This window comes from Peromyscus californicus, unplaced genomic scaffold (genome assembly GCF_007827085.1).
Source record: "Peromyscus californicus insignis strain IS unplaced genomic scaffold, ASM782708v3 Scaffold_8__1_contigs__length_139910024, whole genome shotgun sequence".
In the NCBI taxonomy this organism is placed as follows: Eukaryota; Metazoa; Chordata; class Mammalia; order Rodentia; family Cricetidae; genus Peromyscus; species Peromyscus californicus.
Window position 1 is genome coordinate 96,172,045 of NW_026294606.1, and position 14,495 is coordinate 96,186,539.

The following is a 14,495-nucleotide window of genomic DNA, read 5'->3' on the forward strand; positions in this document are numbered from 1 at the left end:
GCCCTCTGACTCCTTAGCTGTGTATGACATATGACTAGTAGCTGATTAATAGCAGCCATCACCAATATCATTATATGCCTTCAAGCTCCCACTGGGGTCTTTAGAACCTTCCTGATTTAATGATATTTAGGGTGTTACTTGGCCTGTTTCGTTTAAGGTGAAATTTCCCAGAAAACTTAGCCCAGCACACTGTTCTACTCAAAATCCTCCTCCCACCCACTAAGTATGCCAAGGCAGCTTTTATAGAGCGATGAAACTCACCATGTACAGATTAGCTCTATGGACCTTCCATCATAACCAGTCACAACATGATCCCTTTTCCAAGAAAAAAAATGCAGTAGAACCGAAATTTAAATCTAGATTCAGTGGACCTGTTATTTCTACTAAAGAAGGGGTTATGGGCTATTGTCCTAGGGTTAACATAGTGTGCCTGCTGAGAAGTTTAGCTATGGAATGTTTATCAATAAAGTTTTATTGGTACACACTGCCCATGGTTCTTCTGTCAACAAAGTTTTATTGGCACACACTGCCCATGGCTGTGTCCATGCTAAAACAGCAAAACTGAGGCTTTACAAAGAGATTTCATCATCTGAAAATGTAAACTATTTCCTCTCTGGTCCTTTATAGGAAGTGTACTGAACCCTACTTTATATTGTACTACTTGACAAAGTTTTTATTTTGGCTTAATACAAGATTATTGCATGATACATTTTTTAGATGTTTTTAAGTAATATTATGTAAAAAGGTTTGACACCCAAAGAGTTAAGTAGACCAAAAAAAAAGAGCTTATAAGAGACTCTCTGTTCCCTGGTGTTTCTAGATATATTAAATGGCCCATAATGTGGTTTTTCAATGATTTAAGATGGAAAATAAATAGGGTAGAGGAACAATACACTGGTAGACTTCATAAAACTTCCCTGAGACATCATAACAAAGATCTGAATCAAGAGCATCTGTTGCAGTGAAAATCAGCCTCGGTGCTTTCTCTCCCTGAGTTTTCACACTGGGAGGGAAAGAGAAGCAACAGGGTCCCACAGTGCATGAAGCAGGATGGATGTATCGTGTTGAGCGAAGATTGATGTAGAAATGTTGGCTAAAATATTATTCGCAAAGCTGTGCTAGGGAGAATAGGAAAGATTAATCTGTAATTTACACACTGGTCTTCTGGGTAATTTATCCCTCAAAATTTGGGTTTTATTTAATAATTTATAGCCCACCCACTTCTATAGAGAGAAAAGAGACAGAACTCTGGAATATGAATTCAAGAATATAATATCTTGGGTTAGTAGCTCAAGTTCTGAAAGTCTTCTAGTGGGAAGTAAAAATAAACAACTCTGCTAAAGACTTTTCTCCTCAAACATTTAATAAGGATAGAAAAACCTTTATTTTAACCTTTAAATAAAACACATTTCAGTATGATTTTCTTGGTGAAATGAAGCCTAATTTATTTAAATTATACTAGAGACAGAAAGTTGAGACAAGAAATAGAAACCCATGATGAAAAATGGAGTTCTAGAAACCTTCAGAATTGCACAACTCTGTTAATAAGAATTTTCTATCAATTGCAGTTCTCTTCCAGGGCGAATGAAGCCCTTGGCCAATGAGAGCTGGCTGGCAATGAGAATCCTAGTAACCCATGTCCTTTATGGTGTGCCATTCCCAACTTTTAAAATTGCAGGATTGGAGTGCAGCCTTCCATTTTATTGGGAACGACAGAACTTTAGTGAAAAAGAACATGCTTCTGGAACATCTCGTCCTTGGAGCTGTTTTAGGCCTCAAGATGTAGGCTTTCTATTCTGGCAAATGAAACAGCTATAGTCAGATTGAGAGTGTATGAGAAGCCATCTCTAACGAGCAGAGGCTTTGGAGTCTGCGACAGGGTACCCAGATGACCAGCCTGGGTGATGCTCAAAAAGGGACTTGCTCCAGCTGCTCCCCACTGACAGATACCCTTGCCTACCAGCACTGTGGAGTCTGGCTCCCTTTCTGAAGGCCATTTTGAAGCAAAATATCTTTTAAAAAAATTCAATTTGGTTGGAAACTGCCACAGTCTTTGGTTTGGAACTTTCCAGTAATGCCCAGAATAATTTGGCCTGAGACACACTGGCTGACCACCATTACCACCACTAACTCCAGGGAGAAATATCGAGAAGCAGATTGAGATTCCCGAGCTGACCACCCTGAAGAGTTAGTGGAGAATAACAGAAGAAATGAATGAAAAAGACAATGAGCAAGGAAGTGAAGGAGACAGATTGGGCAGGCAGTTTGCACGGAACCTCGGGAGAACGGTCATGGCAAGCAGTTATGTGTCTGGATTCAGACACACTTGGGTTCAAATTCTCCATCTAACACATGATTCACTAGGAGAGGGACAAGACTCTGTGTGCCTGGACCTTTGCATTTGGAAAACGGGGGTGATCGTGTGTAAGAAGCCGACAGAGAATGTATGTATCAGAGCTTTGCACAGGGGCTGGGGAGACAGCTGTCAGTGAGGAGCTTGCTGCAAAAACATGAGGACCTGAGTCTGATGACCCAGAATCCAGATTGCCTTAGTTACTTTTATATTATTGTGCTAGGACACCATGACCAAGGCAACTTACAGAAGAATTTCATTTTGGGCTTACAGTTTTCGGGGGTTAGAGTCCACAACCATTCACAGGGAGCATGGAAGCAGGCAGGCAGGCAGGCAGGCAGGCATGTTGCTGGAGCAGAAACTCAAGAGCTTACAGCTTGATCCACAAGCACAAGGCAAAGAAAGAGTGCTGGGACTAGTGAGAGTCTATTGAAATCTCAAAGCCTGCCCCACCTCCTCCAAGGCCACGATTCCTAATCCTTCCCAAACCGTTCTACCAACTGGGGACCAAGTTTTCAAACATGAGTCTACGGAGGACAGTCTCATTCAAACCACCACATACGACAGCCAGACAAATTGAGACACTCCTGTAATCCCAGTGCTGGAAAAGCAGAGCTAGGAGGAACCTGAGAGCTTGCTGGCAAGCCGGCCTAGCCAAGTAGCCAGCTCCAGGTTCACTGAAGAGGCCCTGTCTCAAAAAAATAAAGTGGAGACTGATTGAAGAAGATATCCCATGTCAACCTGTGGCCACCACTTGCACACATGTGCACATACACCCATATATGTAAATACAGAACAGGAAAAGAATTTAAGTTGTTGCCATGCATAGAGTTAAAAAAAAAGTTTGGCTAGTCCCTACTGCTTCCATAACTGTCATAAGCCATGCGTACTCTGAAACTGTCTTCTCCTCGATAGCCTACCCTCCAAAGAGAAGACACGTACAGTCGCTGACTCCAAGTCTCCCCAAGGCAGGGGGAGGCCAGCTCTGCAGCATACGTGACAGGCTGAGTTCTCCCCCAGTGTTTTGCCTTCAGCTTTCATTTTTGCCATCTCCAAGTGACAAAATGAATGCACTGCCCATCCCAAAGTGAGAGGTCACACTTGTATTGAAGATTGCATGGAGCCTGATGGTATTACAGGGTGCTCACGTGCAGGCTGTGAAAAGGTCTATTAAATGGAGGATAATGGAGTGTCCACGTGGAATTTACATTGAAGGGCTGTTCCTTTCTTCGGTCCAACTGCACACAAAAAGGAACTGGTTCTGAACTGGCAGGCTTTCTTTCATTTGTCATTATGTTTTACACACAAGGAAATTTTAATGTCTAAAGATGGGAGGTGATGATAAGACGAGAGTTACACATGTTTTTCTGGCAGCCTGGTCACCAGCACTTAAATTCACTTCTGACAGCGCTCTGAATCCGAAGACCGTTAGCACTGAGCTGTCATTTGCCTTTCCAGGGGAGATTTCGGGACTGGCAGTATGTCAAAAGGGAAAAATCACTCGCTTTTTTATACATATTTTCAGTACGGCAGTATTTCTCCACGCTGTGCACAACCCTACACTCTTAAGGCACAGAAAGAATAGGTCCTAAGCCTTAGCCTAAGGGAATCCCTGCCCTTGGGCCTGAACACTGAGTACTGAAAACCAAAGATTAGTGCAAAATGGGCAATCTTTCCCTCCAAGAGTTTGGGTCTATGATTATAAAGGGCCCTTAAGTGTGATGGTTTCTGAACTATTTATTGGATAAAATCTAACGACTGCTTTGAGCAATGGAGAACGGGACTATGATAAAGTCAGCTCTCTTCAGCAAAGCCACTCACTTCAAGTCCTAATCAAAGAGGTGGGTACCAGGGAGGAAGGAGAAGTTGGAATGGATGGAATCCTCCATCTTCCATCAACTGCCGGATGTTCCTAACAAACTTACTAGCTTTCTGAGTACAAATTTCTATGGCCTTTATAATAAAAGAAAGAAGCACAGAGCAGATAAGAGGAAACCCTGGTGTGATGGGTCACCTAGGGTCTTGGCCCTATTACTTACCAAATACTGTCTATGCCCATCTTACCCCGTCTTTCTAGAATCACTTTTCTCATCTGCATAATGGATACAGTCACTCCCACCATGAAAGTACTTTTAGAACTGAACCAGAAGGGGCAGGCAAGGCATTCTAAATGTGTGTGCCCCAAGTGAACCCCCCAAAATGAGCTGTTACTTCTGCTGCTGGGGTTGTTAGTAATTTTGTCCCTCTGTAACTATAGGCATATTGGGATGAGGAGTCAGCATCAGCAATAAAACATGGCATGCCGACATCTAAGACTGTGGCTTGTCTGAGGTCACCTTGGCTCCCAGTGGCCAGCAATGTCCTCCCAGAAGAATGTCTGGGGATTTGGAAGTGCTCAGCAAATGCCTGTTAAGTAAATGAACAAGTAGACAAACAAATGATGAGGATGAGATGAATAAATGTGGCAGCCGGTGCTATTCCCAGTCTCTGGCCCCTTCGATAGCTCTGGCAAGGGATGGCAGCTAGTGAGGACACAGCACCAGAAAGAGTACGTGGTGGGGCTCACAGTTCTGATTGGCAGGGCCACGGGGGTGTGGATCTAGCTCTGCCTATGAGTCAGCGAAGGGTCTTCACTTGGGAATGATACAAGTCTGTGATATTCTGAACAGGACACTTTGCCCACTTGCTTGCTCAGCAAAGATCAAATACTATGATGGTCTAAAAGACCAGAGTGGACTCAGGATGAGAAACCAGGTAACATAGTAGCATTTGAATACCTGGTTGAAGATTCCCTTCCCAACACCTCCCATCTGCTCAGGAAATTTCAGTATGGCCTAGTCTGAGCCCTACCAGGCCAGGCATGCTGGAATCACTCACACCATTATTTCCCCCTTGGCAGCACCGGGGCTATGATTAACTTAATCCTCATGCTTCAATCACCTCACTGGAAAATAAAATTAAGTGAAGTTATTTATTAATGAAACCAAAGCCACTATGGTAAATGAGAAACCAGTACTGCTTGCCCTATAGAGGCAACCATAAAAATAAACCTTGGAAACAAAATACTATAATTATAACATAGCTAGCCACCATTGCTTTCATTAGCATGGAGCCTGAGTCTCTGCTTCATGCCCTCCCTCTCCCTCCCTTCTTTCTTTCTCTTCTTCATTGCTCTTCTTTGACGTCTTTCTCTATAGGGAGGGAGGTTGCTTGAGGGTGGCAGAGTATACAAGCCCCCCCCCCCCACAACTAAGGCATTTTGAAGAGCTGATGAAGAATGCTCACTTCCAAAGTCGGTGGATGCAGTGAATGATTCAACCAGGATTGTGGGTATGAGGAGGCACCAGGGGCTAGAAAGGCCCCCAGAGTCTTACAACCTGCATCTGTGTCCAAAGCTACATCCACGTCCCATGTCAAAGCACCAAAGGCTTGCACAGCACTAGAAGAGAACATGCTCAGGATTTCAGCCCTGTCTGTACAGAATAAGTGAGGTTCCCGGATGCCCTTGAGGCACACTTTTCCTTGATACTGAGAGATACACAACAAGTTTGTAACAGGGCACATTTAAAACTGTCCTATTGTGGATCAGCCTTACGAGTTTTAACAATGTCTTTTCTTTCCTTTTTGGTCTGTGAAGCTGTTATTAGATTGATGACGCATTTCATAATGAGGGTGACTCAGAGTCAAGCAAATACAGCCCACCTTAACAGTGCCAATATAAATGAGCCCCCGGTTTGGATGCCAAGAGAGCACTGCAGCCTTGCGTTCTCCTGATAGTGTTCATCTGATAAAGACATTACAACAGCAAGGAATTATGATGTGTAACCCCGCACTGAAACACTCACACATTCTTGGCCTTGAACGCTTCAGCAAAATGCTGCACGCTACGGAGCACAGCCAGGTCCAGGGTCATTGCTTCTACCTTGGCTTTGTGCTGGAATGAGAGAAAATAAAAAAGAAATGATAAATAACAGCAAGTATAGTTTGAGGTATCAAGTTACAGTAAATGCGTTATGGAACATGTCGGAATTCCCCTGTTTAATATTAGACGCCCAGAGAGACTATACATCATCAGAATGGATGGAAGAACACAGCTTTAACTGCCAAGTCCAGGGAGCATGTGAGGCTGGGACGCGGCTGGAGCTCCAGGCTGGGGGTTGTGCATGGCTTCACTCAGTACACGGAAGAGGCTCCAAGGAGTCTTCTAGCTCACGTTATCTTTAAATATGTGCTCCAAAGAGCTGTATCTACGGGGGTGGGGGCACCAAGAGCAAGCCTGGCCACAATGGAATGAATAACACTGTAATCTCAAAAAGATTCCACCCAGGTTCTGAAATGCCTCCACTAAGCCCACATCACCCTTAAAGACAACCCAGCCAGGGGTGGTGGCATATACTTGTAATCCTGACACCCCAGTGGGTCATGAATTTCAGGTCAGCCTGGGCTACCGGGTGAGTTAAAGGCCAAATGAGGCAATATGGTGAGAAGTTTTTGTAACTCTAAATAAAATTAAAGGCAGGACTAGGGAGATGATCAGTTAGGAAATTTCTTGCCACATAAACAAAAGGACATGAGTTTGATTCCTAGAACTTAGGTGTGGTCACAAGCCAGATGTGATGGCACATGCTTGTAATCCAAGCACTGGAAAGGTGGAAACAGGAAAATCCCTGGGACTTGCTGATCAGTCAATGTAGTCTACTCATAAATTTCAAGCCAGTGAGAGACTCTACACTAAAAACAACAACAACAAGGTCGTGGAGAGATGGATCAGCAGTTAAGTTCTTCCAGAGGACCAGAGTTTGGTTCCAAGCGCCCATGTTCAGCAGCTCACAAATGCCTATAACTCCAGTTTCGGGGATCTGATGCTCTCTTCTGACCTTCAAAGATATCCACCTGCACTTGTGCAAGTGCATGTGTGCATTTGCACACGTACACACATTTAAAATAAATCTTAAAAAATAGTGAACAGCAGGGAATATTTTCCCTGACTTTTTGGGGTGGCATTTTAAAAGAGACTACAGAGCAAAGAATAGGAAAGGACTGACCCCAAATCAGTCTTACTAGAGGGCTCAGAATCAGGTACAGCCAGGTTCTACTGGACATGGTCTTTGAATGGAAAGACCTCAGGGTTATTCTTCTGAGACCCCAGGTTTATAGAACATTCTAAACTTTTAAGTCTGGGTGAACTATGGGGAACAAGATTAAATACCACCTCTTTCTGAGACCTACCTAATTCTTCCAAGAATGTCCAGCATTACCTGTCTGCTCAGGTATAGAAAGCTCATGAAACAAATGGTAAACTTGGGAATTCCAGTCTAGACTGTGATGCGTAAGTCAGACTAAGGAGAATAGCAGGACCCTTCCAATGCTGTGAAGCGGATGCAGGCTGTCTTACTCGGGAGTGGATTCGGGCCGTGCTGAGCAGTAGCCAGTTTAGCTTGGCCGCCTCTCTGCTGGGCTCTAACCCAACTCAGAAGCTTTGAGCTAGTGTCCTCCGAAGTCATCCCAACTTTGGACCATTTAACATTTCTGAGCCTTAGTTTCCTCATTTGCAAAAGATGAATTAATTATTAATAAGTCCTAACGAAGCTTTCAGCTGAGTGCCCTAGAAAAACAGAAGGTATTTAGTAAATATAACTATGAGGAGGGATCTCCTGTGTCAAGTTCTTACTCTAATGCTACATGGCAATAAGAGTGGTGGATACATGATGTGAATGATTTCCAAAGGCCGTCTTTGAAAACCACATCAGACCAGATCTATAGATCCTATAAGACCCAGGTCATGGTTACTAACAGAGCCTAGGTTTAGGAAAAAGTGGAATAGAGTGATTAAGTGGTTTCCCCAGATACAATAACATGTCAGTGGCTATGATAAGATTAGTCTGTTGGGCCAGGCGGAGGTGGCGCATGCCTTTAATCCCAGCACTCGGGAGGCATAGGCAGGCGGATCTCTGTGAGTTCGAGGCCAGCCTGGTCTACAGAGTGAGATCCAGGACAGGTACCAAAATTACACAGAGAAACCCTGTCTCAAAAAACAAAAACAAACAAACAAAAAGAAAGAAAACAAAAAGATCAGTCTGTTGTAAGTAGAAAGTCCTCATTTGGGGTGACAATGGCAAATACTGAAATGTTGCTGACTTGGAAGGAAAGCATCAATAGGATCCAGGAAAGTAAGGATGCCAGCAGAGGATGCTCTTAGTTTCCCTACATCCAGAAATCATGGGGCTCGACCACAAGGTTCAGCCATAACTCTTCTCTCACTCTATAAAGAACAAAGCAGAGGGCTGGAGCTGGCTCAGCAAGCTGCTCTTACAGAGGACCTGACTTCAGTTCCCAGTGCCCCTATCGGTGACTCACAACCACCTGTAACTCTAATCAGGGGATCCAATGACTCTGGTCTCAGTGGGGTACCTACACTCACATGCACATTATCTACATACCTACACATAATTAAAAATAAAACAAATGTTTAAAAAATAAAAGCAGAATGAGGTGTGGTGGTGTAGGCTTATAATCCCAACAATGAAGAAGGAAAGGAAAGAAGATCAGGAGTTCAAAGTCAGCCAAGGTTGCACAGGGAGATGAAAGCCACAAAGAGACACCTGAGCTGCCACCGTGGCACCTGGAGGAAGTTGAGTAAGGTCACATCTGTGTAAATCACTGGGGTCTCAAAATGATAAGCAAATCCCACAGTTTTTTTTTATTTGTTTGTTTGTGTGTTCATTTTTATGTCCACTAACTGGTATTTATCCAATAGGTAAAAAATTCTGCTAAGCATATAAAATTTGTTGATAGTTGACTTGTATTCCCCCGCATTCTTGTGCATGATAACACTTAAGTACTTGATGGGACCTGTAGAACAAGCCAATGAACTGTCTGTCAACCCCCACCCCGAGCCCCTAACTCCCATGCTTCCCATCCCTCTTTACCCAGGGCAAGAAAATCATTGCAATATACAGCATCCTACAGAAACGCAACTGCATCACAAAGAAAAGTCAGGCATTCGTTAAAGACATCATTCCTTGCTGGAAACCCCAAAGGACATGCATGCTACACATTATGAAAATGCATGTACATATTTTCCTCATAAAACAGGGAGAACATTCCCAGATGGTGACCCAAAAGCAATCCAAGGAAAATGATGGCAGAGCCAAGTGACCCACACATTCCTCGCAATGTGTAACTTAAAATTGGTAGGTTATCTTTTGATTCCCCCTCCACTTTTTTTCCTTCAAAATACAGCACTTAGCTGCCATTGCTAATAAGAATAAAACCAGGACATATATATCCAGGGGGAGCGAGGGGTCACCCAACTAATCCATGAGCTGTGGGTTACTAGGCTCCTGGGGATAGAGACTCCAGTCCACACACTATTATTCAGAGAGTTCTCCTGCCCTGGGTATCAGGTTTCTTGCTTCTGAAAAACTGTATGCAACTCAGTGAAGTCCAGCGGGGAGGAGAATTGGGAATTAGCTAAGGGGTGTGTGTTTACTCCTGTGCTGGGGAGGGGGCTTGCCTAGCAGACTTAGCAGCTTCATAGAAATGTTGACTGTGGCTTGTGCTCTAACTGGGAAAGGTGTAGCCCAGTGGACAGAACTCATTTCTGAAGGGTGGAATTGTAGATTATCAGGAGAGGGAAGGCAAAGGACTCAACATGCCAGTGATAGATCTAGGATAGGCAACAAATCACTGAGCTGGTTTAATGCATGTGCTTTTATTCCAAATAGGGATAGACTCGCAGGAAGAAGTCAAAACTGGCCTAGAGGGTCTCACATATCCATCATCCAGCTCCTCAAAGTGGAGATACCTTACCTATGTATATAGGGAAGGGAGGGGAGAGAAGGGAAGGGAAGGGGTGGGAAGGGGAAAAGTCTTCCATAAGTTCCCTATTTATGTATTTTCTGATCCTTTTGCCTAGTTATCTGCCTTTGGTTAACAGAAAGAACTCCATGCTGAGAATATTCAATCTTGAAAAGCTGTAAAATGCCTCACTTCCCCAAATCCTCACTACATTCCATAATCAGACCACTATGCAAGTTTATTATCTGGAGCCAATAGAGATGTTGATTTACTGTAAATTATGTATTCAGGTACTCCTACCCAACATGTTAAAACTGAACCTCCTAATCCATCCCATACACAATGGAAACTTCTAGGGAGCTAAGATGCCTACTTGCCACCCAACACTTGGGTCTCATCCAGGGAGATCATTCAAGAGCCCATGTCCTCCTCTCTTGTTTCTCTGGAATTAAGGCACACTCACTGCTGTCAAAGTGGACAGACACACCTTCAGGATACAAGCCTTCTTGTCTGTGCATTATGAAGTTCTAGAACCAGCCTCTGTGATTCATGAATCTATCCATGCAGAAACAAATGGGTTGCTGGTGGCTGTTACGCCACACTGATCTCTGGTATTTCATGAGTATAAATCGGCCAAGTGTGACTCAGATGTGATACTGCCTAAAACCAGAGGGACCAGATGGGGAACAGCATGAGGTATTTAGATAGCAAAGTGGAGAGATGATGTCACTTTCCACAGAGAAGCCAGAGCCAGGCTGACCTGGATTCACAGCTCAGTGGGACCACAACATTGACAACATGACTCAGGGGAGCATGGGCCTCAGCTGCCTTTCCTGGAGAATGTGTGCAAACAGTACTTGTCTTTTGAGACCGGAAAAAAGTCTATTACACATATAAGTCACAAGGCCGTGAGGAAATGCTACCATTGTTGTGAATTTGAAAGCAACTGCTCAAACACAATGCCCACTGTTTTTCAATAACAATCTATAGCATTATGGTAATTGCAGATCTCTCTTGCTCATCTTAATTCCCATAACTATCTTGGGGAAGGCTTCAGTAGTACCTCTGTGAAGGGTGATACATGATCTCAGGACAGTGTGAGAAACCCACTGAATACCCCTGAGCCACATCATCACGCCTTCCCGAGCTCAGTGTATGTTCTCAACAGTAAAGATTACAATTACACCATGGATCAAGCCAGAATGCCTTGTCATAGTGTGTCCCAGCACAGACTGGCTGGGAAGATTAATTCTCTGAGGCATTCAGAGTTCTCCTCCTTAAAATGGGAATAATAGTAGCTGTTTATTGGGAACTGAGGTTGTAAAGCAGAACCAGGCCCTGAAAACAAGCCTATGAATGAGGGTCACCACTGCAACTGAGCACTGCTCTTTCACCCTCAGGACTTGCACTGAGTGGCTTCACTCTATACTGACAAGAATAGGTCCTCACTGGCCAATGACCACAATCTCAGAATGCTGCCCATGAGCCCTGGTATACCTGTGTATCACTACAACCGTCTACTCATGCCCATAGAGAAGCCGAAGTCCATGACTTCACCCAGATCGTAACCAGAAGGGCCACAGTCCACACTTAGTGACGATTTTCCTTCCCTTCCCTTCACTTCACTACAATGTCCATGCAGCCCATCTCTCTTCTCTGGTCCACTATCATTCCTGGCCTCTCCTAGCAACTGAGGCCATGCCCTGTAGCATCCAACAGACATGGCAGCATATTGTTGGCTCGCAATGCCACTGAGGGAGACAGCATTCATCCCCTCTCCCATCTGTTTAGTCTTTAATTGCCATCACCTCTGAAGGTAAACAATCTCCCACAAAGTTCTGTACCTCTCTCTTCACTGCAGCAAATCAGAGGAGAACCCTCAAACTCGCATTCTGCTTAGCAACAGGGTCAGACAAAAACCAAGATAATGTTCTAAAGTATAAAATCTCATTTTTATGAGTAATATGAGTAATTGCAGTAAGCTGGGTACAATGGCTCATTCTATGATCCCAACACTCAGGAGGCTGAGGCAGGAAGCTTCTCATGGGCTCAAGACCAGCCTGGATTATATAGTGAAACCCTGTCTCAAAAAAAATATTTCATGACCAAGCTTACTAAAAAAAGATAGCAGTCATTATATGACAATCAATTGTCAATTGCCTACAAAATACTTGGAAGAACATGGGTGAGGTGTTTTGGGTTTTTTTGTTTTTGTTTGTTTGTTTGTTTGGATTCTTTCTTTTGTTTGCTTTTGGATTTCTTTCTTTTGGCTGTTGTTTGTCATTTTCCCAACTATCTCATTTCTTTTACAGTGAAAGCACAAAATATTTGGTGGACGAGCCAAGCCTGATGGGGGTGGGGTGGGGGTGAAGCAAGCTAAGGTGGGCAGGCTTAACCCTATCCTTACATTTCATAGGCTCTGCATTCTCCACTCAGGTGGACCAAAGGAGCCTCTGACTCACATCCTCGCCCACACATTCAACTTATCAAATGGCAGGAGACAGCAGCTCTTCATTCTTACGATTTGTTAAAACCATTATCATGATATGAGTTAAAAAAGAGGAGTACAGCGAGATGGCGCCGGCTGCCAAGCCTAATGACCTGAGTTCGATCCCCAGAACCCCCTTGGTGGAAGGAGAGAACTGACTCCCATTGTTCTCCTACCTCCATTCTGACCACCCTGCACAAGCTCACAAACACACAAACATTTATTTTTAAAAAATAAAATTAAAAAAAAAAAAAAAGGAGTACATCTGACCATGGGACTTAGAAACCCAGAGACAGCCGGGCGGTGGTGGCGCATGCCTTTAATCCCAGCACTCGGGAGGCAGAGCCAGGTGGATCTCTGTGAGTTCGAGGCCAGCCTGGGCTACCAAGTGAGTTCCAGGAAAGGCACAAAGCTACACAGGGAAACCCTGTCTCGAAAAAACCAAAAAAAAAAAAAAGAAAAGAAACCCAGAGACACTGGGTGGCTTCAAGGAGCTGGGCCTCTGATATGTATGCCCAGAAAATCCTGTGTATTGTGGGCCACTGCAGAGGCAACACTTCATGGTTTAGTAGTATGGTGGTCTGAATGAAAATAGTCCCCATAGACTGATAGGGAATGACATTGTTGGAGGTGTGGTTTTGTTGGTGTAGGTGTGCCTTGTTGGAGAAGTGTGTCACTGGGGGTGGGCCTTGAGGTGTCAAATGTTCCAGCCAGGTTTAGTGGGTTTCTCTCTTCCTGCTGCCTTTGGATTCAGATGTAGAACTGTCAGCTACCATTGTCTGCCTGTTTGCGGCCATTCCCACCCCCACCCCCCATGATGATAATGGACTAAACCTGTGAAACTGTAAGCCAGCGCCAATTAAATGCTTTATTTTATGAGTTGCTGTGGTCTTGGTGAGAAACCCTAACCACAACAAACAGGAATTAGCAACTTTGTAATCTTTCTTGGAGGTGGAGCAGAGTTGGTGGTTCTGCCCACTTCTCTCCAGTACAGACAAGAAGAGTTTGTTTCTGGACCCTTGGAAAAAAAGCACTGTGTAAAGAAACTAATGCAAAAAAATACTTATGTAAAGAAACACTCATGTAAAGAAGCACTGGTGTAAAGAAGCACTCCTGTAAAGACACACTTGTGTAGATATACCAAGTTGACAATAAAAGTAGCAAAAGTAACAAGCAGCTCAGACATATTCCATGTCGTTTTTACATTTAACAGTGACATGAAAATCCCTACGAAGTACATGCTAATCTGCACCATTTGCACAGATGAGAAAACAAAGGCTGGTGAACTTCAAAGAGGCACGGCAGGAAAGGGCAGGTGACAATTAAGATATGGGGATGTCACAGGCCACACTGCCATCTGGCCCTGCTTCATAGTCTCCAACACACAGCTCAAGGAAGCTACAAAGAAATTAACAACATCCATATATTCTCATTGGAGTCTACTTTATATCGTATTTATTTTACACACAATTTACAAGGGAAGCGTTACTGCTGGAAGAAAAAAAAAAAAACCAAACAAACCCTGTAAGCAAAGCTATAATCTACATTCAGAGCTTATTGCTAATGGCATCTTGCAAATTCTAATCCAATGGGCCTTAATTGCATTATGCTGATGGCTCTCGTCCTTCTTTCCAGACTCTCAGTCCTGGTTTTATGTTCTGCAACCTTAAATAGGACTTGTCACATTTACAATGGCAAGGGACACTGGCGCTGAGCATATTATTGACATGACATTATTCACAGAACTACAATAGGCATCTAACCAAACCAGTTTAATAAAGCATCGATATCCTATGTGGGACTTCGGAACACTAATTTTTCCAGTATCATTTAAGGGACATTAATGGTGACGAA

General features: G+C 43.8%; 1 protein-coding gene across 1 annotated transcript in view; it reads right to left on the bottom strand.

Moving 5' to 3' along the window:
• The window catches only part of Wwox (WW domain containing oxidoreductase), a 286,448-nt gene that overhangs the window by 22,806 nt on the left and 249,147 nt on the right, over window positions 1-14,495 (bottom strand). Inside the window, exon 6 of the mRNA XM_052729315.1 lies at window positions 6,199-6,287. Coding sequence (XP_052585275.1) covers window positions 6,199-6,287 — 89 coding nt within the window. The remainder of the gene's footprint in view (window positions 1-6,198; window positions 6,288-14,495) is intronic.